General features: G+C 39.5%; 3 protein-coding genes across 5 annotated transcripts; 1 reads left to right on the top strand and 2 right to left on the bottom strand.

Moving 5' to 3' along the window:
• Positions 1-188: 188 nt before the first annotated feature.
• On the bottom strand, positions 189-7903 carry LOC5503469 (dimethyladenosine transferase 1, mitochondrial). Its single transcript, XM_032371818.2, has 7 exons — positions 7634-7903; positions 6427-6575; positions 5199-5310; positions 4646-4797; positions 3791-3910; positions 2363-2490; positions 189-1205 (listed from the first exon to the last, which is right to left on the bottom strand). Exons 1-7 carry the CDS (start codon positions 7743-7745, stop codon positions 1001-1003), a joined length of 978 nt encoding a protein of 325 aa, XP_032227709.2. The 5' UTR covers positions 7746-7903; the 3' UTR covers positions 189-1000.
• A 2154-nt stretch (positions 7904-10057) lies between these two features.
• On the bottom strand, positions 10058-20488 carry LOC5503461 (zinc finger-containing ubiquitin peptidase 1). 3 transcript variants are annotated; one of them, XM_032371812.2, is made up of 10 exons: positions 20054-20488; positions 19865-19921; positions 18308-18498; positions 17367-17525; positions 16418-16586; positions 15211-15402; positions 14652-14714; positions 12336-12441; positions 11263-11450; positions 10058-10750 (listed from the first exon to the last, which is right to left on the bottom strand). In XM_032371812.2, the coding sequence occupies exons 1-10, from the start codon at positions 20232-20234 to the stop codon at positions 10485-10487; spliced, it is 1572 nt and encodes a 523-aa protein (XP_032227703.2). In that variant the 5' UTR covers positions 20235-20488; the 3' UTR covers positions 10058-10484. The 3 variants fall into 3 exon arrangements, with proteins under 3 accessions (XP_032227703.2, XP_032227701.2, XP_032227702.2); XM_032371810.2 differs by having other exon boundaries at positions 19865-19927; positions 20054-20486; XM_032371811.2 differs by having other exon boundaries at positions 14652-14711; positions 19865-19927; positions 20054-20486.
• LOC5503468 (serine/arginine-rich splicing factor 5) lies at positions 20457-25502 on the top strand (the record flags this gene model as incomplete). Its single annotated transcript, XM_032371813.2, has 8 exons — positions 20457-20804; positions 20911-20981; positions 21420-21491; positions 22339-22429; positions 23447-23520; positions 24145-24238; positions 24314-24369; positions 24647-25502. Coding segments are annotated over 8 exons (1239 nt in total), but the record flags the coding sequence as incomplete, so codon positions are not given.
• Between the last annotated feature and the right edge of the window lie 517 nt (positions 25503-26019).

Raw genomic sequence — 26019 nt, 5'->3', positions numbered from 1 at the left:
GAGACGTACACTATGGTTTTTCGTGTGTTGGCCTAAAAAACAGGGCTATATCATGGAATTGTGTTTTGTGGTCTGTGCTCATTTCAAGCAATGGGAGGTGGACCGTATAAATACAAGAAATTTCCGCATGAGCGTCACAAAAGCCAATAATTTTTGCTATATTTATCATGTGGATCTTCAATCAATTGTCAAGAGAACTATGATATGTCTTTAATAGTTTCTTGATATTTTACACATCTTTAAAGAACAGTCAAGAGAGGTATAAATAACTTTACGAAAACATCCTTCCTTATCTTGCCTGGATCCTTGAGGAAAAAAGTTACAGAAGGCTCCTCGGGAAGGATGACATGGAATCAGGAAGGTCATCGTCAACAAACACCCAGAGCATCGAGCCTGACGTTAGAACTCGCGGTGTAACTACAACAGACCCACCTTACCCAACCATCCAATCATGAACTTTTTCATAATAGCAGCCAGGTTCACATAGCGACAGCAAAGGTACATGCTATGGTCATCATAGCACAGCACACACATTAAGTGAAGAACTTGCCTACAAACAGGACGCGCGTATATAAGGGATATTTGCATATTCAAGCCCCTCCGTTATCTTAAGATGACTTCACATATAAAGGATTTCATATACAGTGGGAAACGCATTCGTAGGTACCAAGAGCAAGAATTCCCTCCCTGGGTACCAGAGCCTCCAGATTTCTCTCGCCCAGTGACGCTTAGCCAAAATGTCGCGAGAGAAGTCTGGAGGCTCTGATACCCAGGGTAAAGAATTCCTAGAGATACTTCACAAATTATAATTCTCGGTTTAGTTAACCCAGTTTGACTCTTGGCTAAAATATCAATATTACGGAGACTAGGCATCGGTCGCGCCCAGGTCTCTGATAGTCCGAGAGGGAAATAGTACGTTTCTCGCGTCAGACGAATTATTTCAATGCTCGGAGGTTATCGTAAGCCGCCATTCATGGCGACATGAAAGCGGTAGACTGTATCATCTTAGCACATCAGTCACATGAGCTGGTCTATTCACTCTCATTGGCTGAAGTGATAAGTCCATTGTTCTCGCGATCTCGAGATAAGCGGAGCAAAGGCTGTTGAATTCGGTCATAGCTAATTCGTGAGCCCGCTGTTCAGGGTTGACCGAGGAAAGGCGAAGCAAATCACCTACTAGTTCTTCTTTTCCTGGGAACATCAGTCTATAGAGAAAAAAATACATTAACATAACTATGAAAATCCTGTAATATAGTGCAGGGGCGAAGGGACGATTTATTATTGCGCAGGTACAGATTTAACACAGCCTTTCTCCCAGGGTCTTTTTGTTAATTTTCAATATGGCGTCTAGCTTCGTCAGCTTGGGTTTCACATGCAAAAACCTCTGCGATTATTCTGTCACGAGAATACCACTCTTAAGTGGTCTTAGGTGGGGGGGGGGGGGGGGGGGTGCCCTTTGCCCCCATCTTAGCTAAGCGCTTTGGGTACGGATTGGGGAAGAGGTGGAAGTAGGGTTCACTACCCCAACCATAGAACTTCCTTTCAGCATAGTGCTTTGTCTTTCTCTTTAAGCATAGTGCTTTGTCTTTCTCTTTCAGCATAGTGCTTTGTCTTTCTCTTTCAGCTTAGTACTTTGTCTTTCTCTTTCAGCTTAGTGCTTTGTCTTTCTCTTTCAGCTTAGTGCTTTGTCTTTCTCTTTTAGCTTAGTGCTTTGTATTTCTCTTTAAGCATAGTGCTCTGTCTTTATCTTTCAGCTTAGTGCTTTGTCTTTCTCTTTTAGCTTAGTGCTTTGTATTTCTCTTTTAGCTTAGTGCTCTGTCTTTCTCTTTCAGCTTAGTGCTGTCTTTCTCTTTCAGCTGAGTGCTCTGTCTTTCTCTTTCAGCATAGTGCTGACTTTGCGTTTTGTTCGTATCTTCCAAAACTTTAGTCATACGAATCTGACGAAAATAGCAGAGTAGAAGGAGGGGAGAAGGGCCTGGTAACCCACCACCATAACCTTTTCCAAACAACAAGCCCCCTCAGTAGACTTCAATTTAAGCATAATGTAATTGATTTTTGAGACAATAATGGACTTGACAATCTTAAAGATTACTGATTACTGCCTTACTGTTACTAATTGTTACTGTAACTAATTGTGAAAATCAATTGTAAGATTGAAGAGCAATGTTTTGATTATCTATGTACATTTGACCATTATGGTAGGCTCGATTATGAGCCGTTTCCGTGAGCCCAAAGTACGGGGCGGTGGATCGTAAGATCCCGACGCCAGAGGTGGGCTTGAAATAGAGCCTATCCATATGGCAATTTATTCAGGTAGTTAATAATTTTCGAGTTGATCATATAGGATAAACAAGTGACTTACTTGAGAGGAGTGTGGATGAATTTTCTTCTCATCGCAAAGACTGCTTTTACGACTTGTTCAACGACGATGAAGGGTGCATCAATTAGTGGCGTAACTCGGGGTGTGAGAACAACCAGTGACGCATCTACCTGTGAATTATTTAATACAGTTGGCTTTCAATAACTTGAACCCTCAGTTATCAAAAATGCGCATTCACAGGGGGGCGGGGGGGGGTTGCATGCACCCCCTTCGGCCGCAAAAATGTGGGTAATTTTCTGGTGCCCAAATACTATTATTTTTCTATTTGATATCTATGACTGATACCTACGACTTTTTCCTTGAAGGCTCGAAATATTGGGAGTTGACAGAAGATTTAAATCATTTTATACAAAAACAACATAAATCGACCGTCAATTAATGTTGGAGAGATAGTCTAATCACTAATGTGAATATTGTATATACAGAGCCGTAGCAGGCAACATAACTTGGGTCATTTCATTATAATTGAAAATATTGGGGGGGGGGGCACATGCCCCCAGTGCCCCACCCCCTGCTACACCCCTGATATAACATGGTTAGATTAGAAGTACTTAATATATTAGGAGTACTTAATCATTTCTAGGCACCAACAGTATATGAACAAAGCTTTTAGCCTTTATCACCTACCATACAACAAGAATACTGTATATTACTAGATGATACAAAAAGCAATTTATTAAGTAAAGACGCATAGGGTGTGTGTAACACGCCCTTCTGTTGTCGCATCTGAAAGAATATTTCTCGTGCACATGTAACTATCTTGTATGATTACAATCCTCAGATAGCAAGGGTGCCCCTGTAAAGCAGAACTAAAAATGAATCTCGTCTTGTTCTTTGAGAATGTTTTAAGCTAAGGATACACAGTAATGAAAGCATGTATTAGAAGATCTAACTATCTTATCAGGGTTCAAAATATATTTTTAAAATCTGATATATATTGTCAGCTTTTTGCATTTTGGTGGGAATAAAAAGCCTGAAAATATACAAATATGAGAAGGAAATACAGAAAAATAAAGCTGCTTAAGACCAGAAAACAGCTGGCTATCGCCGGCAGCCAGTCGCTATTTTGAACCCTGCTTATAAGAGAACAATACTCAGATAGCAAGGTAGCCACAGAAAAGCAGAACTGAAAAGGGGCTTTGGTCAACTTGGTCTTTGATGATGTTTTAAAGAATAGGATACATAGTTATTTATAGTATAAGAATGTATTAGAAATCTAATATAATTTATGGTATTCAAGAAATAGAATAGGGCTTTTTCGTGTACAATAGCTTGAGGGAAAGGTTGAAGGAAAAACAAAGGCTGTGGAAGCACGAGCATCTAGAGATCAGGTCAAGTGGAGGCTTTGCGTAAATGGACTGTTTAACCCATAGTCATTGTCACAATAATGCAGTATTGTACTTACGATACCTTTGGCTTAGGGACAAACACAGAACTGGGAAGTGAGTATCTCCTCTTGGCTTCACACAGGTACTGTACCATGACAGCCAGCCTAGATCTGTTATAGCTCCCCTCAGATGCCACAATATTCTTTATTTGTACAAAAATTATATCACAATAAACAGAAGAAATCACCAAAAGATTTTGTGTTGGTTGCTGCATTGATTTGGTTTTATTTTTTTTGGAAGGGAAGGGGGCAGGAGTTTATAGTGAAAGGCTTTTCATAGGTCTTGCCTTTCTTTTATTATTTGTGTGGCAGGATACTGTACCCTTTTTTGGGTTTTAGGCTTTAACCATTTTTGGGGGAACCCCTCTCCCCCTTCCCCCAAATATACCATCAGTAAACCCTGAAGGGTCTAGGAGATGCTGGATCATGTTTGCACTTAGTATGAAAAATTCGCCCAAATCTTTTTTTTAATGTGTTAACACTGAAGCTGGTTATGAACAAAATAAAAACTGATTCACAAACAGAACCTCTGATCTAGGGTTGAAATTTCTTATACAATGCCATTTTTGCTATCGCTCAGTTTAAAAAGGCTACTGATAACACCTATTCAGGCAGATCTAGCTTTTTGCTGAAGAGGGGGGGGGGCTTAGTGACAAAGGGGGGAGGGGGGAGTTATTCTTTTACTGGCTTTCTGGTAGGCAAAATGGGTGATTAAACCCCCTAACCCTCCCCCTAGATCTGCTATTTTGCTAGCACTTAGGGTTAGGGTAATTTATTTTTTTGATAAGCATATGTGACTTGGGGAGTCCCCACCCATTCATACATAACATTCGCCGTAAAAAATAAACTCCATTACTAATTTTCATTGCTTGCCATACCTCTGCAACCTCTTTTTGAAAAACCAAAGCCATGGGTGTCCTTCCAAATGCAAAAGGACCTGATCGCTCTGGAATTGCTTCCAGCCATTGAAGGAGAAGTGGTATGGATACACCAAATGGAAGATTGCCAACCATGCGCACACCTGGAATATCTGTAAGAATTTGTTAAATTAAACAATACCCTGTTTATCACATCTAATTATTACTATGTAAATCCATATGACAGATAACCTGTTTTCTTAAGAATTTGTCTTTTTATGGAGGAATCCTTCACAGTGCTACAAAAGTACACTTCCTTCTTTTTTCTTTCAACTGTGTCTGACAAAGTCTCACTCAAGAAATGGTAAGTTTTTTCAAGGGATTTTTCAGGATAGCGCCTCGCCCTCCCCCCCCCTTGATGGATCCATCCCTCAAATAAGATGGCCAATCGGGAATCAATGGCCATGGAATGATAATACCCCTCGCCAAATGGGGCTGAGAGGCAGGTTTCTATAAATCATTGGATTCATTAGAGTAAGTGGATCTTGATATACTTTAGCCATTCTTTACTGACCTCCTGACTCCCATCCTGTAGGAGAAGCCCGGGGAAAAGCTGAGGGAATGTTAAACTTCATGATGTCAGCATGATGCAAAGTCATACGTCCTTTAGCCGCATCCTCAAGAAGCTGAATAGAAAATATACCAAATCACTTCAACATGTGTTCTGTTGCAAAAAAAAAACATGTGTTCTGTTGCAAAGACATTGCAGCAGCGAATGGGGTAACATACAGAGCCTAGTCCTATAATACATCAAGGTCAGGCAGAAAATAAGCCAATTCAGTTTAAGAAATGTCGTGAGGGACTGGGTTCTCTCGGACCAAAAGAGCAATTTCACAAGAGAGTTTGTAATGGGGTCTTGGAGAAAAATCCTTTCTACAAAACCGCTTTGAAAGATATGGTGAAATCATTTATTGCCACACATGAGGACTTTGTTGTACTTCGTATAAGGGGCAATTTGGGATGAATTAGGTGCAAAAGGTATTTTTATGGAGCGATTTTCTGAGTACCCTGAGTTATTCCTTCACTCAAATATTGTAAAAGCTTATCGCGAACTCCGAATCAGCGTATAAAATGCATCGGTAGAAGTGCAGTTTCAATTTCTATGCCATAAAATTCAAATCAAATTTGTTCTTACTTGTTTAGCAAAAATATTACTTGAATTTCGTGGACGAAAATCATTTTGTAACAAAACTAATTGTTGTTGCATGTTTTATCCGTGTTTTGCGAGCGGAAATCGACCAAATTAGCTCACTGAGCGAAGTAAATCTATCCGTAAAAAATATTTATTGGGCCGTATTCATAACAAAACGCGGTCGAAAGGTAAAACAATAAGTATGCAACACATGAATGTGGTTGGTTTTCCCCTATCTTGTAAAACAGCTTTGTAGGAAGGATTTTTCTCCAAGACCGCAATATAAACTCTTCATCTGCAAATCGTTCATTTGGTCCGATTTGATTGATTCGACCCAGTCTTTCCCACCTTTACATTAACTCTGAACTGGCTTATTCCAGCCAGATACCATAAGCTTTTTTCCTCTTAAACTTATGTACTGTAAAGTCTCTTATAGACTGGGTATTTGATGTTTTATTGCTAGGGCAATTAATAAAAAGATGCTTTCCACTCTGTTCTTTGTTTGCAGATATATTTTGTTAGTAAATATCAAAAAGAGGTTAGATATACTAAATGAAATTACTTAATCTTTTGAGTCAAACATTTTTTGTAACTTTGAGGTATTACACACCTGCAAAGAGGGGAGAAAACGTCTATCAATCTCCACAGCTGCTACATGCCTTGCTCCAGCATTTAGGATGGATCGAGTGAGAGAGCCTGGGCCTGCTCCAACCTCACACACATAACAGTCAAACACATCAGATACCTTAGCTATCTTGTCTGGTTAAAAGAAAAAAAAAATGTGTATAGTACTGAACTAAAGCACACTGCATGATAGAGATTCTGTGGATATCCAATCTTTGGGGTAAAAAAAATAAAAGTATCTTTTTTGTTTTAGGCCAGTAGACTGGTTTTGGCTAGAGGGGTGTGTTTTTAAAGCTCCCATAAAAAGACCAAAATAAAAGCAGCTATATACTCAAGTTACTCAATTTTTATAATAATATATACTTATCTACAAAAATAATAATAAATAATAAATTTGAAGTAAGGGGTTCAACTTTTTCCCCCACACCCCAAGCTGCATTACAGTAAACCCCCCAAAATAAAAAACAGACGGGGTGATCATCAACAAAAATCAATTTTAACCATAAAGAAGGGCACTTTGGGATGATAGACAGAAATTATTTCCCTTAAGAGATAGAAAATTGGTTGTGGTCAAAGGAATTTTTAACCCTAATCAATGGCAGAATAAAATAAAAAACGTTTTACACCACCTTAGGAATTGGTTGAATTTTATACGATTAGAGATAACAGAATCGGCGCTTAGAACAGCGATGTATAAGCGCTATATAAATGTTTTTTATTTATTTATTTATTTATCGGAAAAAAAACCCTTAAACATCCCCTTAGAAATAGCAGTTGGTAGAATTTTATACCCTTAGAAATGGCAAAATCTGAAAAAATCCTCCAACACCCCTAAGAAATGGCAGTTGGTCGCAATTTTATACACTAAAAGATGTGATGATCACCCCCGTCTACTTTTCCGAAGAGTCCATCCCCCCCCCCCCAGCACTAACCTAAATCTAAGTAATGTGGAAGAAACACTGGAGGTGCGATAAACTCACTGGTAGTGATCAGCCTCGCTGACATTGCTTTACTAACAATACACACATGTGGAATACTGTACATGATTAGAAGCCTATGCTCTGAAGTGCATTCCACACCAGTGGCAGTTATACAGGCAAATCCAAATGGGTTAGATATTTGTGATCTGATTGCTCCTCAAACAAGTACCAGTGTCCTGAGTAGACGATTCCGCCTCGTCAGATCTTACGCACCTGTGATATTGAGATCCAAAATAAAGTTCTGACTGAACTGTTTCTGTGCCGTCAAGCCGTAAAGACGTAGCAGATCCGATACTTTAGGCATCGGAGGCAATCGAAGCGCCATCTCATGTGCTGTTTTTATAAACAGTCACAAGGTTATCCAGCCTGATAAACATTTTAAGCCATTATTCAGTGTTGAAGTGCGTTATCTGACTTAAGTTCGCATTTGAGAGTTCGTCCGCCATGTTGTTCGTCTTGTGAGTCCGCTGATTAAAATCGCTAAGTATTTATTGGGTGGCCTGTGGTTTTGATTTTGGCTTCTTTCCCACATCCGAAAAAAAAAAGAAATATTCATATATAGAAAGCATGGAAAAGTATATTGTATATTGTTCATTAATATTAATTTAATTAAACTTAACATTTGAATAATCTTATTTTGTATAGATCGCAAAACTTGTATTTGGGTTTCCTGTGGCATTCATTGCAACATGGCGGATGTGACAGACGGAATCCCGATCGAACAGGTCGGTATAATTTAACTCCATTCTCAAATTATTTATGAGTCTTACTTAATTTAAGTTTGGAAACGACTTCAAACTTAAACTTTCTTTGCAAAAGTCCCCATATATATTGTCAAAGCAAACTGTATCATATATACAATTTATTTGCTTGTATTCTCTTTCACATCAGAAATGGTGACTTATTTTTAAAGCTTGAAGGGAGAAAATTTGTGTCAACAGAAAAAAAAGTGTAAAGGCCTATGTATAAGCTACCAACAGTATGCTCGATCACACAATAAAATGAAACCCCTTTTTCTTCAGGGTCAAGCTCTGAGCTGTGATGCTAACTTACTGCAAGTTGAGATGAATGAGCTTGGCATGGTAGTTGAGACCAAAAGCATTGAGCTTATCTATGTCTCTACAGAAGAGGAAAATACCGGGCAGGCCACTGGACAATTTGAGCAAGTAGAATTCAATAGAGAGGTGAATGTCGGACCAGAAATTATTGGTTTACTAAGTAAAGCAGAGGATGTAGCAAAGTGCTCAAAAGGATCAGAGATTGTTAAGCAATACATATGCGAATAATGTGGAAAAGTATTTTCCCGACCTGTATACCTGAAGCAACACCAAATGTCCCACTCCACAGAAAGACCATATGAATGTGGAATTTATTTCTCACAGATTGGCCACCTAAAACAACACCTTGAGATCCATGCTAGAAAACCTTATGAATGTGATAAATGTGGCAAGCACTCATAAATGTGACCACTGTGATAAAGCTTTTGCCCAATTTTGAGATCTGAACCAACACAGAAAGATCCATTCAGGAGTAAGTGGGGATCTAAACAAACATCTTAAGATTCATTCTGGGGAGAAGCCATTCCAATGTGTTGAACGTGGCAAATCATTTTACCGGTCTGATTATTTGAAACAGCATGTTAAAATCCACACTGGCAAAAAGCCACATCACTGTGATCAATGTGACAAGTCTTTTGCTCGTTCTGGTGACCTGAAGCAGCATTTAAAGATTCACGAGGGCATAAAAGAGCACCAATGTAAGCAATGCCTGAAGTTCTTTACCCGATCAGGGGACCTGAAGAAACATGCAAAAGTCCATTCTGGTGAAAAACCATTCCAGTGTGACCAATGTGGCAAGGCCTTTGCCCGGATAGATAATCAAATGAAAGGCCATATAAGTGTAAGGAATGTGAGAAGACCTTTACCCGATCTGGAGACCTGAAATAACATTCAAAGGTTCATACTGGTGAGAAACCATACCAATGTGAAAAATGTGGCAAAACGTTTTCCCTATCAGGAAACTTAAAGCAACACAAAAAACTCCACAATTACAAGAAGCCTGATAGCTCAAATAATTCTCTAATATATTCACACCTTTAGGACTCCTAAATCGAACACACTGTTTTCAGGAATAAAAGAACCTTTTTTAATTTGTTTGGATGTTAGGAGAGTGCAAAATTATGGAGGCTGCAAGAATTATTGATATGTTTTGAAGGAAAAAAACTGTGTGCAGTCTGTTTTATTTAATGTTGTCTTCTTCAGTGTCACTGTACCAGTGTCGCAATGCAAACGGCTGTAAAGGAGACTAAATTATTTAATTGGTTAGGTTTTCTAACCGTCAACAGATCTGTTTCCAGCTTGTTTATGCAAGCCACAGTATGTGGCCAATGAGGCCTAGCGATAGCAGGAAATAGAGCCTACACCAAATCAAGATACAGAATAATACGAACACTGTACCTTAATTTTTTTTAATGTTGGACTTTTTATGAAAAAAGTTGTATAGTACACTTGAGGAAGAAACATCTTTAATAATAATTTCAAAAAGCTGATCTTATGTTGAGGGAAAGAGGACTATCAATTTTGCTGAAAAAATGGTTTGAGTCGAATTTGACATTTGAAAGTGTATGCTCCAGTATGCTGAGGCTCATAATCTGTTTTATTTCCAAGATAACGTTTGCATTTATTTACATAATTATTTGGAAAATATATTTAATTTTGTTTTTTAGAAGCTATTTGACTTCTAGGACAAAACGTACATTGAATTTAGTCAGGGACAACAAGGAGTTAAAGCATGTAACAACGTAAAACATTGCTAGCAAACAACTTAAAGGTACTGGAACCCCTATTTGGTTTCAAGATACACAATCAATTATCGATGAAGCTTTTACCCGAAAAATATAAGACGCAACCAAGAACTTTTAATCGTACATGGCGTTTTGATTGACACAAATATTGTTCTACTGATAAGATGGTTATTTTCTGTAAGTTGTTCGAAGTTTGTCAGCTTCGACCCTCTGTTACATGCCTTACTCTCTTAACTGTCCCTCATCAAGCTCTCTCTTCTTCTATGGTACACGAGTCGAGTCCATAAATTTACTTCTTTCCATCTCTTGTGCATCCATCACCCCATCCACATAAACTATCTGGTACTGTTTACACCTCATCTGCTTGAGTGAGCGACGGAGATGCCTCAGGCCTGAGCTACTGGCCTTGATGTCATCAAGTAGGGACTGCATCTGCTTGGCGGAGTGTGAGGGGTCAAAGAGGAGAAGGTAAAGGCCACCCTCCTTCCCAGCATGCTCTTCGACACCTATCACTAGCCGGCTGTGACCTGGGGATGAAAGTATATTAAGATTATGAACACTTGTCCTACAATTCCAGCCATAGAACTGGTATACACTCTGTATTATAAGAACGTCTAATTTTAAGTTGAGGCTTGGCCGTTCTGAGTAACTTCTTAACAATGTTATTAAATTTAAAGTGTATATAAAAATATAATATCCAATGAATTATTAGGAAGGGAATTACACAAATGATCAATAGCAATATATATATATTTCATTCTGCATTCTAGAATGCATCAGGATTAAAAAAATTTTTCTGCTATCTGAGCCTGGGTATGTTCTTAGCATGTTCTTAAAATTTGGTAAGCTCAGGCTGGACGCTCTTATAAAAAAAGAGTGTAGCGATAATTTCTGATCAAATACAACAACTACAGTTCATTACAGCAGAATATACTGTATGGTAAAGATGCTGCCTATCCAATATTGACATTTTTCTTCCCCTTGCCATATCGCTAGATTCAGGTTACGCAAGGTCGACTATTTCAACAACAGCGCCTACCCTGATGCTGGAGGTACAGCGGTGGCTTTGACGTCTGTCTGAAGTTCCCGGATTCAAGCCCACCTAGTGCCAAGCTTCCTCCTCCAAAGCCTGGCGTGACGCAGCTGAAGTAACGCTTGATCCAGGAGAACATCTCTGGGTGTGTGCCGTCACATCCAGTCGCGCGATGGAAGTCAATCAGCTTAGTTCTAGTCACAGTATGAAGACATCTGTTAGTACAGTCTTGTTGCTAGAATAATTATGTAATCGAATATGCGTAAAGTGAAGTCGTTTGGACGGGGTAGTTAATCTGCATTCCTTCAAGAAACTTCTTGCTTCCCAATGATCTAGTTGGCATGACCTACAATAAGCGTCTTAAGGTGGCCCGCGTCTATTCAAAAAGACTGTTTACAAAAAAGAAATATCATGAATTCTTATTGTATTGTAATTCTAGGTTAACCCAAACCAGCCTGCCCAAACCGATTGTAATTGAGATTGATCGAAGGTCGAAGTTTGGGAAAATGCGACCGTAGTACAATAACAAAATGTTAAACCCTTCTATCATATGCTGTTAATAAATAGATCGGGTTTAAGTATCAAGCCTTACAATTTTTTTTGGGAAATCGGTCGTTTTGAATAGACGCGGCCCGTGTATTTTTGAAGAGTTTTATAGCGACTGGTGGCCTATGGGAATGTTGAAAATAACAAGTAGGTCATACACCAGGCTGCACTGATAAAAAGTGCAGTTATAACGGATACGTTCACTGCCCTTAAATGATAGGATATGCATTCACCTATTTCAAATAAGGTTGTCAGCGCAAACGGCGAATGGCAATCGCCAAATGGCAGTTCTACGACCGAAAGGTGCTTATGGGTAGTAATTCCTTTTGAAAATGAATGTGGTAAATAAGCTCAAGCGATGTCAAAACCATATTAATTAAATTTAATGGATAGTCGTGTGTTTGATTTATATTTTTCTGAATTTGTAGCAAATATTTTTAAGGGATCCATGGGTACTTTCGTTCGTAGAACGAAAACGGCAATTGCCATTCGCCGTTTGCGCTGACAACCTTATTTGAAATAGGTGTATTCACCTTATGCCCAGGGATCTGAGAACAGCTGCTATCTCAGTGGCGCCTATCCACTTGCGAGTGTTAATCAACTTGCAGCCCAGCTGCTCAGCACCCTGTTTATCGAATCCTGGTAAAAGAAATTAAACTACTGATAAGAATTTATCGAATCCTGGTAAAAAAGTTAAACTACTGATAAGAGATCAGAGGCTGGCAAACACCTTAGATATACCAACTCATAGCCTGCAATGCAGGTGTTACCCGGTGTTTTTATAGCGAATAACCGGCCTCGAAGGATTCGTAGCTGCCATCTTGGATTTTGAGCAAAAATGAAAATGGAGGAAAGGGCGTTTTTTCTTCAAAATCGAAGATGGCGGCTATAAAAACACCGGGTAAACGCGAGGCGGTAGAAGTTGACTCCGAAAACTTATTGGAATTTAATGTACATGCTCGGGACCATGCGTACTTTGACTAAATGAAAAATAAATATAAAAAGAACAATGAAAAATAAAGATCAGTAGACCAAACAGTGAAATCTTCCCTCCTTCCCGTGGGCATCTCAAACAAGAGGTTTATTTTATAATGCGAGCTCAAATTCCCTTGTAAAAAAGACATTGCTTGAAACTTAAAAAAAAGGAAAAGAAAAGAAATTTCAGAGAAAAAAGCAAGAAATGTCCATAATGACCTTTTTCCTCTTTCCAATTTCGCGATCAAAACACCAAACGCCTTGATCAAAACACCGAATGCCTTGATCAAAACACCAAACGCCTTGATCAAAACACCAAACGCCTTGATCAAAACACCAAACGCCTTGATCAAAACACCAAACGCCTTGATCAAAACACATAACGCCTTGATCAAAACACCGAACGCCTTGATCAAAATACCAAACGCCTTGATAAAAACACCAAACGCCTTGATCAAAACACCAAACGCCTTGATCAAAACACCAAACGCCTTGATCAAAACACCGAACGCCTTGATCAAAATACCAAACGCCTTGATCAATACACCAAACGCCTTGATCAAAACACCAAACGCCTTGATCAAAACACCGAATGCCTTGATCAAAACACCAAACGCCTTGATCAAAACACATAACGCCTTGATCAAAACACCAAACGCCTTGATCAAAACACCAAACGCCTTGATCAAAACACCAAACGCCTTGATCAAAATACCAAACGCCTTGATCAATACACCAAACGCCTTGATCAAAACACATAACGCCTTGATCAAAATACCAAACGCCTTGATCAATACACCAAACGCCTTGATCAAAACACATAACGCCTTGATCAATACACCAAACGCCTTGATCAAAACACATAACGCCTTGATCAAAACACCAAACGCCTTGATCAAAACACCAAACGCCTTGATCAAAACACATAACGCCTTGATCAATACACCAAACGCCTTGATCAAAACACATAACGCCTTGATCAAAACACCAAACGCCTTGATCAAAATACCAAACGCCTTGATCAAACACCAAACGCCTTGATCAAAACACCAAACGCCTTGATCAAAACACCGAACGCCTTGATCAAAACACCAAACGCCTTGATCAAAACACCAAACGCCTTGATCAAAACACCAAACGCCTTGATCAAAACACCAAACGCCTTGATCAAAACACCAAACGCCTTGATCAAAACACCGAACGCCAGTTTTCTTTCTAAAGGCGACGTACAGCTCCAGCTGTACTAGCACAATGTGCAGGCCCGTACCCAGGGGGGGGGGGGGGGGGGGGTGCAGGGGGTGCGAACCTCCCCCCCCCTCACAACAGCCAAAGATCGACTTTCGGTTCTCAATAGACGTGCTGTTATTTGTAGACATTATTTTTGAGCAACAGCTAGATCACTCTGGTATGTAGCCAAATCCGACAATAAACGTCCCGTGGAGATACCGCAAAGGCATGGTCAGATCTTTATCAGAGAAATCCCCCCCCACACACACACACACACACTTTTTCGGCTTTCGGCACCCCCAAGAACAATCCTGGGTACGGGCCTGATGTGTGATCCTCGACAAACAACAGTGGGTATATTCACATATTCAATTTGCCTCATACTTTCTCAATCCACTACCATTCCTTTTTACATTAAGCACCTATAAGCCCACCCTTACACACCCTACTCAAAACTTTGTTGCCTTGTAAGGGCACCCTCTCTTAATCAATACTTGGAGGGCTTATAAACAGTCAGCAAAACTACTCCGTTTTGACAGTGAAGTTGGACGTACCATTTCTAGCCCGAGTGACAGGCCCTTGTATCATGTTTGGTAGTATGACTTCTTTAATAAGTACAATTCTAATGGATTTAGGACAAGAAGTACCTGCGTTCCAGGCGGTCTCGATCAACTGCTGAATCCTTGTGATTGAGGGAACACCTTCACCTACTGACAATAGAAAGTGTGAAATAGAATCTTGTGTCGGTACCCCACTCGGAAACAATGATAACATTAATGGTTTAAATTCTGATTCAACCCTACTGACCATTTATCAAAAGCGCTGACATCGTGTCTATTTAGGTCTCCTAGGGAAAGTGGGGGTGGGTTGGGGGTACTCGAATGTTAGGGGGATCCGTCGTTTTTGACGTGGATACGCAAAGTATTATCTTTATTAGTATAACTTCTGCTAGGTGATTTTAAAGAAATAAGTTCAGAATTGAGAACTCAGTGAACGCCTTTTATATTGGCCGCGTCCTTAACGCTGCAAACGTCTTTGCTAAAAGCCTTACAATGTTCGTTGTGGGACTTCTAACGCGACTTACCTCCATACAGCAAAGGCCACCAACTCTACTTGTCCCACATGGACCAGAACTCACCAGCCTTACTTCACCCACAAGTCAATACCTCTTCTAATGTTCAATGGTCGACTTCTAACGCTACTTACCTCCATACAGCATGGGTCTGTACATGTCCAGCCCAAGTAGACACGAGACGAGCATCTGGAGATTTCTGTACCCACAGCCCCACCCAGCGTCCCCCACGGTGCTAGCGTAGTGTGCAATGTCCGCCGAGGTCCATGCTACCTTGGTACCGCTAACGCCCAGTTTGTAGCGCTGATGTAGACGTGGGATAATACCTTTAAAGATAGATCATCAAAGATAAACTGGGTATTCATTTAGTTATATGTCGATTGGGTTGATACACAACGCGATCATCTTGGAAGTTCAAGGTTTAACACGGCGAGGGATCAATTGCCATGAAGTATCCAATTCCAGTGAAAAGCGCACCCTTGTACGACTCGTCACATAAAGCGTCGTGTGGAAGATAAGGAACGTATGACGGTTCGACGGCAAAATCTTAATCCACCGTGAGCGCTTGCGTGACACACGGTATGTCATCAATAGCGCTGTATGTATACTTCACTGCGTGGCATGACGGGATCTTTTACGCGACTCGGCACATAGCGTGACCAATTAACTTGTACTGTAAAAGTCAACCATAGGTCGCTTGCGTGACACGATATGTATACTTCGTTGTGTGACAGGGCGTAATCCGATACGTGACCCAGCACGTAGCGTGACCTACTCCTGGTGGAGAACTGACAACAATTCCATTATAGGTCGCTTGCGTGACACGATATGTATACTTCGTTGTGTGACAGGGCGTAATCCGATACGTGACCCAGCACGTAGCGTGACCTACTACTGGTGGAGAACTCACAACAATTCCATTATAGGTCGCTTGTGTGATACGATATGTATACTTCGTTGTGTGACAGGGCGTAATCCGATACGTGACCCAGCACGTAGCGTGACCTACTACTGGTGGAGAACTGACAACAATTCCATTATAGGTCGCTTGTGTGACACGATATGTATACTTCGTTGTGTGACAGGGCGTAATCCGATACGTGACCCAGCACGTAGCGTGACCTACTACTGGTGGAGAACTCACAACAATTCCATTATAGGTCGCTTGAGTGATACGATATGTTTGCTTCGTTGTGTGACAGGGCGTAATCCGATATGTGACCCAGCACGTAGCGTCACCTACTTCTGGTGGAGAACCTACCACTTCATATATTTGGGCTTGCTATGTTATGCAAAATGTACTTTGCGTTGCGTGACATGGTGATCCCTTGCGTTACTCACCCCTGGTGCAGGACTCGCCACTGTCGTTATCTGTCATGAGAATCTTGAGCATCTCAGCTTTCCTGGCGTAGTAATCACCCACAGAAGCCTTCCCACGATTCACATCACGCTCTAAGCTTTTGCTGTACTGACTTGCATAGCTACCCGTGGAATTCATTCCATACATGGCCTGTGGAAGAGAGGAAGTGCGGTATAATAGTCAATGTTTGCTTTTAATTTCAATGGGGTGAGGGGAGCTCTCCATAAAAATATGGTATAAACCCCTTAACTGCTATACTTAATGGGGTGTTCAAAGGTTCTTTCGATTCTTCTCAAGCTAATGGATCATCCCATCATATAAAAGATCGTCCGAAAAGAGATGTGCTCGATGGCGGTGCCTGATAGACAGCAACAAAGTTCATTAGAACTGCAAATGTGTTTGTTCATAGTGCTATCTCTTGCAGTTAGAAAATACTTTGACCACACCCAATGTGCTATTTGCAGGGGGAAGAGACATGTGGGAGAGAATGAAGAAGTCAGCTAATGTAGTGGAGACCTGGAATGTGTTGATTAGGTGTGACGAGAGCACAGCATATAAGCCGAATTATATCCACAGTTATAGTGATCAGTCCATACAATGCCAAGAGCAAATTACACAACAAAGCAACAGCACATGCAAGGATTGACAATCTATCAGCCTTGCCATTGAGAGGTACCTTTGGTTTTTATTGTGTTTATATATCTTGTTTCCTTTCTTCTTAATAACTGCTCACCTTAGCAACGGTTTTAGTATCCATCAGTTGTTTATGTACATCAGACAAATCAAGTCAATCTACTGGTCATCCAAGTTGAATAAATAAGTTTTCATTGATAGCTCTCACTATCATCGATGTTGTCATTGGTTTTCGGCTACTTGTCATAGTTAAGGGTTTTGTTTACTGTCAGCCATTAAGAGGAGGGTACAATGTACCTGTAGTTTCTTGAACTCCTCTTTTTCTTTCTCCTGCTTTTCTTCAACTTTCCTCTGCTCCTCACTCTCTATTGCTTGTGCAAGCAGATGGTCGCTCCACTCACATGGATGATTCTCTAGCGCTTCCATCTCCTGCCTCTCAAGTTCCTTGGCCAAGACCTTAGAACAACAAAACAGTTATTCAATCATTCATTATGATATATCTATTATGGTACCACAAACAAGGCAAGGAGTATGAACAAGGATGCAGAATTCAAAATTCACACAGCATACAGACCCTAACATTAATTTGAAAAAAGTAATGGTTCCAATAAGTACAATAAGGTTTTAGTAATCATTTATCCAAACCAAATCAGCAACATATATGTTGTAAAAAAAAGTAGCCAAAAAGGTCTTGTTTTCAAGGAGGCCTCCTACTCCTTGCTTTCAAGCAGAAAGCCTGAAAATACTAGACTTTTTTAAGTATAATAATTTTGAAGATGCAAACCATTTTTCAGTGATTATGAACATTTTTCAGCGATTATGAACATTCCACCACAATCCTAAAAAAATGCTTTGCTGCTGCACAAAATGTTGTTAACCATTGTTGATTGGAAAAGTTGCCTCTTCAGGCTTGTAGACATTTGATGCTTTGCAGGTCGGAAGGGGTGGTGATTTCTATAAAAATCGCTATTACTTCAACGTTGGAAGTTGAACTTCAACGTTGGAAGTTCAACTTCAACGTTGGAAGTTGAAATTGAATCATGCACCGTCAGACCCGCGACCAGTGGATAACTGACGTTTAAAGGATAGAGAGAGAGAGATTACATGCCCTTCTTAAAAACACTAACTAACTATTCTCTAGTACAATATTTTCATTTCTGAGTGATTGCAAGAAATGGAGTAAATTTCCTTGTCTATGGTTCCCCTCTTGATGTAAATCAATCTAACTTCATGCACACCTTATCAGTTTCATACATGGCAGCTGTTGCATCATCTTCTTGATGGAACTCATGATGAAGCTGCAAAGCAAGCAGGCTGCTGTTGCTAGGGCTGATGTTGCTAGGGTCTGATTGATCAGTGCCTAATGACAGAGGACCCTGGTCTTGAAGAGTATGTGAGAACTGGTGGTCATCCCATTCTGATGCAGACACTGTATTCAAAACAAAATCTCAATCAGCACAAAAACATTTACCAAAAATCTGTCTCAATGCCAATGTCATAAAACTATATGCATAGCTGTCAGCTTACCTTCATTAGGCAGGTATCACAAGATTTTGGACCTTATCACAAGCCTAATTTTTGTGAGAATGTTCATACATACTCTGTATTCACCCACATTGGCTCTCTTGGGTTTTCTGTACTGTATTTCACCCAATTTATCAATAGATAAGTAATGATAAAAAAATAATAATAATAGATGACTGTTTGGTGAATGGTATATCCTGGCCCCCTATTGAGGTTCTGACCTCCAGAACAGGCATGTACCCAGGATTTTTCTTGGGGGGGGATGAAATCAAAAAAAACTTTTTTTTTTTTGGGGGGGGGGGGGGGAGAGGCATAAGTTTTCTAATCAAAATCTGACCACCCCTGAAAGAAGAAAAAGGGATTTTCGTATGCCATGATGCCACAGTAGTTTCACAGGACGTTTATTATCAGATTTGGCTTAAACAATATGACTTATAGATTAATGTCATACCAGAGTGTTCTAGAATGCCTTTTTTATCAAATTCACCTATGCTTTATAGTTGTGTCTACAAAAAGCATGTCTATTGTGAACCAAAAGTGGACTTTCCGCGTTTGTGGGGTGGGGTGGGGGGGGGGGATGTGCCCCTCTGGGTACGGGCCTGCAAAATCTTGCAAAATTTACAAAAACTTCTAATCCTAGTATTTCAGAAAAGAACTCCTACCATAAATAATCCATTTAAGTCACTGTGAAGTATGTTAGTCTTTAAAATTTATTCTCAAATTTTGAATTCAAGCACCCAACACACAATGCATATAACAACAGAAAATCCCACTGCTGTATTTGGTGGGTTTGTTTTTTTTCTAAATACATTCAAAAGAAGTCACAGGTCACAATTCTTAGAATATGGTCCCTGTTGCATAAACAGGATTAAGTACTAGAAGTAAGGGCCTCCATCAATCACATCTTATCATTAATCAAGAAGTCATAAAAAAGTCATTTCATAAGATCAAATAGTTATTTTCTTTTAAAGGCAAACAGAGACATGACACCCAATTAAAGTTAGAAACTTGCTAGAAAAAGTATCATGAAAAAAAGAAAATTAATATGAATGCCCAACAAGAATTATTCTAACAATCAAATCCTAGTTAAGAACAGCCATAAAATCTGGAATTTTGCTAGAGATTTCCCCCTATAACAAATAAACACCCTTTGTTATTATACAAAACTTACTCATTCAGCCATACACCTATTAAATTTATTCATTACTTTTATTTTCCGTAGTGAAATTAAAGAGCCTTGAATAAACACAAAGCATAAATAGTGTACATACCGATTTCTTGGCATTTCCCGTATGTACATATTCTGTAGTCTGCTGTCTCAGAAAATGCTGGAACTTTTAGAAATACCAATTAGAAATAAAATCTGATTTATAAGTTACTACCTGTAAAATACCAGTTAAAGGTCTCCATAACACGGAAGTGACAATTTCAAATTCAAACCCTGATATTGCAGTATTTACCTTCGAGATCGTAGTAATTTGAAGTAATAGTTGAGGTCGGGGTTTGGCTTTGTGTAAAATGCTGCTGGACGTGAAAGTCTATGTTGTCCTTCGAAACAGAAGCGCCGCAAACAGGGCAAATAGATAGTGATGGCGGGAAAGAGAATTCGTCATGATACAGCTCTTCCCGTTGCCTTTTCATGACAGAGAAAGGTTAATTCTGACCGTTTTGCTTGGCATTAGTGGTCTTGTGAGGCGATAACCGGTGTTGAGCCCATTTTTCAAATGAAAATCAAAATAAATCTTTTCGTCTCGCATGTCAATTACCAACAGGCGTTTTTCACGCTCGGCTGAGCTGAACTGGAAACGAGGTTGTTGGTTCTTGGGTCACAAAAAATCAGAGATATAAAAATAATAATATTCTTCACTGCTGTGTGTTCCTCGCAACAGCAATATAATCTATACTTTTTATAAGTTTTTCGAATGCCGTTTACGTTTTTTTAACAAAGGCCCGTTATTTAGAAGGGCTGGCTCACTGTGCTTGATATGGTTCTCCACGTGGTCATCCGGGTCCTTCAACTCTCACGAGACTCAGTCGAAGCCGCCATTTTGGAGAGAACAACTTCTTTCTCCATCTCTCAAAATGTCGCGTAGTACGAGAGTTTACTTTGGCAGACTACCGCGAGACTGCAGAGAACGAGATCTAGAGAAGTTTGTCCGCGGATATGGAAGAGTCCGTGAGATTAGCATGAAGCTTGGCTATGGTTTTGTTGTAAGTAAAAGTTTAAACTTTTCAGTCGCTTTCTGTCTTTGTTCGAAACAAACATTTTTTGGTCAACTTTTTAGTCTCATTTCACATGAACTTTCTTTTATTTTAGGAATTTGATGACTACAGAGATGCTGACGACTGTGTTTACGATTTAAACGGGAGGAATTTACTTGGCGAAAGGTAGAAAGCTTGTTAAGTTTGCCAAACGCTCATTTCGTAATGTCTTGTGACTTTGAAGTCTCTTTGAATTGAACTAAGTTATACACCATCGTCTATATCCGCCATCGTAAATCTTACAAGCACATAGCTCTACCTTTATTACGAACCAATATTTTGTATTTATTTGGATGTGCTTCTTTTTGTTTTAATCTTTTTACATTAACGTAGTATAGTCTCTAACCTAGATAATTTTAACATGCAAGTTGGAAAAGAACCAGGTATTCATAATTAATGAAATAAGTGGGCTCCTTTCCTAATGTCTGTGACTCAGCCTGAATGCTGATACATGGGTTAAAAGATCTGAGACAGCAGTTGATCTTTTATTTGCACATGGAGTACACTTAGTATTTGCTGGGCGAAAAAGTTCAAGCAATGCTTTCAATATTTATTTTATTCCAGAGTTGTGGTTGAACATTCACGAAACCCTTCAAGAGGATCAGACTATGGCTACAGAAGAGACAGTAGTTCAAGGTATACAGTTTCTACACTAACCTCAAAATCATTTGTAATATTGACACAATTATACTAGGAGAATTAAGTGGCTAGGTTTGTGTAGTAACATAACCATTCCAAATAATTTTTTGTTCTCGTCACAAAATAGTAGACTGTGTGCCTCTCGGAGGGGCTGGGCACAATGTTTTATTTAAAGGAGATTGCCTGTTTACATTACTACACAGTTAATGTGATATATAGAGATGCAATATACACAGTTAATGTGATATATAGAGAATACTACATGGAAAGTGCACGCGTACAGTTTTTATTTACGAGTTGTGCAGTACGAGTAAGTTTTTTGATACAAAACAACAACTTAATGAAAACTGTACAAAGCCCTTACCATGCTGTATTGTGTTTATTATATACATGCTGAGAAATTTATAATAAGCCTATTACATAACATTTTATTAGACTTGGCTGCAGAGGCTCCAAGGTTTGTGCTTGTCCGACGATTCAGTTGAAAACAGAGAGAACTTACATTGAAATGAATCTGCTCACTAATGTCACGCACGAGACTGTAACTCATGTTACACAAGTAGGGCAATTTTTAATCTCTAAAATCTCGACATCTATGAAATAAATAAATCACTAAATGGAAAATACTTGTACAATTTTTGTGCACTTGTGGATGCGTTGGGATTGAAGTCATTCAAGTGCAGTGAAAAATATTGTTCATCCAATCTCACGGTGAAAAAAAAAAACATTGTTCGTGCCTCTGATTTGCGAACAAACGAAAATTTACTGAATATGTTTTCAGTGAGGATTTCTCAGTATGTTTATAATAAAGGTATATCACTGATAAACAAAGTTGATTTTTCAGGTCAAGGTCTTCCCGTAGAGGCAGGACCCCTCCAATAAGAACAGAGCACAGACTTGCTGTAGAAAACCTATCCTCACGGTCAAATTGGCAGGTAATGTATTGCTCGAAAATAAAATTTGGCCTTTTTATCCCACATAAAATAAATGTAAACTCTTGGTTGCGTTGATTTTATACCACTTACAGCATACAAGCTTGCAGTTGTCTATCTTTTCTTACCTAGCAGTTCTGCCCCTTTGTATGTTCAGAATTGCACTGTTGCAATCAATCTTTCAGGTCCCTTTTTCTGAGAGTATACTTAATTGATAACACCATTTCAAACTCTTGGTTCTCTAGATCCCGTTACTTACCGTAACCACAGTTTACCATTGGCCTAGACAGTACAACCTTATTCTGTGCCCAACCTAACCCAGACAGACTCAATGCCTGTCCAGCTACCTACAGACCAGTTAAACCAGTCTGACCAGTTTGATCCTCCTACTATGCGCGTGATGGCTCCACCAAAGCACTGGTTGTCCGTCCCACACTAGCCATTTCCAACCATTCAGAGCCTTAGAAACAAATCACCAACCACATTAGCCCTGTCCTTGGCTGTACTCGTGAGCTTTTTGACTGCAGGCCCTGTGCAGAACCACTTTATTTATTTATTGTTAAAAACCATGAAAATTGCTTCCAAGGGGGCTTGCAAGGTAAGTGATTGATTGTCAAGGGACAACTGCTGTTCTTGACTGGTTGGTTGGAGTAATATTTTAGCACAGCTTGAGTTGTAAAGGCCACTTCAAGTCAGGGGCACTATTTTTGGTCTCTTTCAGCTACACTCATATTGTGTTTTTTTTTTTATTTATGTTGCTTGTATTTATATGGTATAAAAAATGCTTTCAGATAAAGAAATAGTCTCCTATTAATGAGTCTTTAATGAATACCTCTCTTGAACTCTCTGTTCTGTTTGTACAGATGTAAGTTTATTTTCAATAGTTGAGAGCAAACTCTTAATCTTATCTCTGCTCTGTGATCAGTGTGTGCTTATGCCACATGATTTGCTGTGCTTTATCTTGGTCTATTTTATTAGTGTAGTGTGATAGCACTGTGTCTTACATGCTATATTCCACAGGACCTGAAAGAGTACATGGGCAAAGTTGGAGAAGTCACATTTGCAGATGCACACAAGAGAAGGCAGGGGGAAGGGTAAGTATGTAAACAATATAGAATAGATGTTATTGTTGGGTGTGTCTGTCCTCTAAAAGATGCACAGATGACATCACCGTCACATAAACACAAAGTATGCAACAAGTTGCAGTTGACTTATGTGGCTGTTGTTCATGGCATGCTGTGACATCTTCTCTGCATTTAATACAGGACAAAGGTACAAAAAATCAGATTTATTTGTTTTATGCAACAATTAAAGTGCTAAAACTTTTTTTTTAAGTTACAAACTAGTGTTGTGGAGTGCGCCAAGCAGTGTGTGTCCTAATAATACATTGACCAATCAGAGTGCATGATTTACTACTGTTGTTGTATAAAACCCTTTAAACCTCAATACAGACATGAAGAAAAGTTTTCCTCAACCATTCAGAAATGATTTTTGCAATTCAAAACACTGTGATGGCAAAATAAAGACTTTCCTTGTTTGGCTTTTATTTCAAATGTTTGCCTATGTAAGGTAGAACATAAGCGACAAATTAAAACAAATAAAGTTGCCTTTTTGTTTACTTCTAATAGTTGTTACAATTCCAACCTTTGTATTTGATTTCTTATTAGAGATTTTAGCTAGCCTTGTCACCTGTTTGACCTCACATCTCTGTTTTGCAGTGTTGTGGAGTTTGCCACTAAAGATGATATGAAAACTGCTCTGAAGAAACTAGATGACACAGAATTCTTTGGAAAAAGAATACGACTTAAAATTGTAAGTACTATTATATGTTTTTTTCCCTGTATATTCAAAGTTCTTTCTCCTAATACCTGGCTATTGATATTTTAGGAGAAGGTCAAAGGGAGATCTCGCAGTAGAAGCAGGAGTCGCTCAAGACGCAGGAGGTATGGCTGTTGACTATTTCAGATTATATATACAGCTCTTATGTCAGCCAGGCTCTAAGCGTTTCACATTAAAAATCCTAACTCATATCAAGAATGTCTATCTTGGAAATGAGGAACACAAGAACTGTACAGAAGTCCGATATACGTGCCACAAGTTAAATTCAGGGCCTAGAAACAAAAATGCTTGCCCTTTCTAGACAAAGAATCAAACTTCGATAAATGTTTTTTTAGCATATACAGTTGTTCGCCAATGATCCTATGTATTCTTTACTTTTAGAAGCCGATCTCATTCAAGATCCAAGAGTGGTTCTCGTAGCCACTCTCCCAAGCGAAGGAGGCACTCGTCATCATCTCCACAAAAGTCCAAGTCCCACAGATCACGGTCACGATCAGGCTCCAAGGAAAAGGAGCATGACAAGTCTAAATCCAGATCCCGGTCCAAGTCCAGATCAAGATCGCCTGAAGACCACAGCAAGGGATCCATGTCACCACAGAAGGACAGAGAGGGGGATGCATTGATGGAAGACAGAGAGGATGACCAGAAGGATGCCGAGGAGAAGGAAGAAGTGGCCGAGGCCGGTGCTGAAGAGCAGCAGGAGACAAAGCAGAATGGGGAGGAGGAGGAGGAAGAAGCTGAGGATGTGAATGATGACGAACAGCAGCAAGAGGACGGGGAGGAGGAGGCCACTGAAGTTATCGATGAAGAATAGGCAGCAGGCTCTAATATATAGCGCAGGATCCAACAAAGACTGACTTGATCTGTTGGTGAAGTCTATACAGCCCTTTCATTATTTTATACAACCATAAGCTTCATACACTTTATAGTACTATATGTATGCTATAGACCTTGATGTTTGCAAAGCAGCTCTAGAATTTTGGAGTGTCGAATAGCAAGGCTGTAAAACATACACAAAATGCGTTTCCTCTCTACTATAGTCAGTTGTAAATAGACATGTACACATCTACCCTTTTGTTTATTTTTTTTTACTCATAAAATACGGCTTGTGTTGAAACTATGCATTATGAATGGTGCGAAAGACTGTTACAAACGAGCTTTGTTGCTTTATCATTTTTTTAAATTGAAAATTGCATGTGTAAATCAGTAGCCTTAAATAAAGTGTTCCTGTATTTCATTTATGTAAGGATTGGTTATTAGACTGAGCAGGGGTGGTACTGGGGGGGGGGGGGGGGGGGGGTGCAATTTGCAAAATAATATAAAAATACTCATGGATAACCGGTACCTTACGTAATCAAATAACGGGGTATCAGAGCAATTGAAATTTATTTGCAACCGTTAAGAGGATCCGTTGAACGTAATGTATCGGTCACTAGGCACAAAAAAACCTGTCATTCCTTGTGCCTAGCTTTTTGGGGGGTAGAATCAATTTTTCAATGACAGCTGAAATGCTGTGAGTATCTCCGTACGATGTCCATTTAGTGCGAATGGCAGTCCCAAGACCGAAGGTGCTTATGGGTACTAATTGCTCGCAAACAGAGAGATTATAAAGGAACTCCAGCGATGCCAGAGATATTGACGGCCTTAAATGCATTATCTTATGATTGATCCATATTCTCCTGCATTCGTTAGAATTAGAAATATAATGAGACTCACTTGCCAATTCCCGTTTGGGAAATAGGTGTATACGTTTA

The sequence above is a fragment of the Nematostella vectensis genome, chromosome 14 (genome assembly GCF_932526225.1).
Source record: "Nematostella vectensis chromosome 14, jaNemVect1.1, whole genome shotgun sequence".
In the NCBI taxonomy this organism is placed as follows: Eukaryota; Metazoa; Cnidaria; class Anthozoa; order Actiniaria; family Edwardsiidae; genus Nematostella; species Nematostella vectensis.
The sequence above is the reverse complement of the archived record's forward strand: the minus strand, read 5'-3'. Positions and strand labels throughout refer to the sequence as shown.

Bases quoted from the DNA above. Each gene is read 5' to 3' on its own strand.
- LOC5503469 (XM_032371818.2), bottom strand. From the start codon at position 7,745: ATGGCGCTTCGATTGCCTCCGATGCCTAAAGTATCGGATCTGCTACGT. The intron at 5,311-6,426 runs GTGTGTAATACC...TTTTCTATTCAG, and splicing joins GTTTTCTCCCCTCTTTGCAG to CTTCTTGAGGATGCGGCTAA. The intron at 4,798-5,198 runs GTCAGTAAAGAA...AAATTCTTACAG, and splicing joins TACAGGATGGGAGTCAGGAG to ATATTCCAGGTGTGCGCATG.
- LOC5503461 (XM_032371810.2), bottom strand. From the start codon at position 20,234: ATGAAAAGGCAACGGGAAGAGCTGTATCATGACGAATTCTCTTTCCCG. The intron at 15,403-16,417 runs GTGAGTAACGCA...CTATCTTTAAAG, and splicing joins TGGCGAGTCCTGCACCAGGG to GTATTATCCCACGTCTACAT. The intron at 14,715-15,210 runs GTAAGTAGCGTT...TTCTATTGTCAG, and splicing joins CAGACCCATGCTGTATGGAG to TAGGTGAAGGTGTTCCCTCA.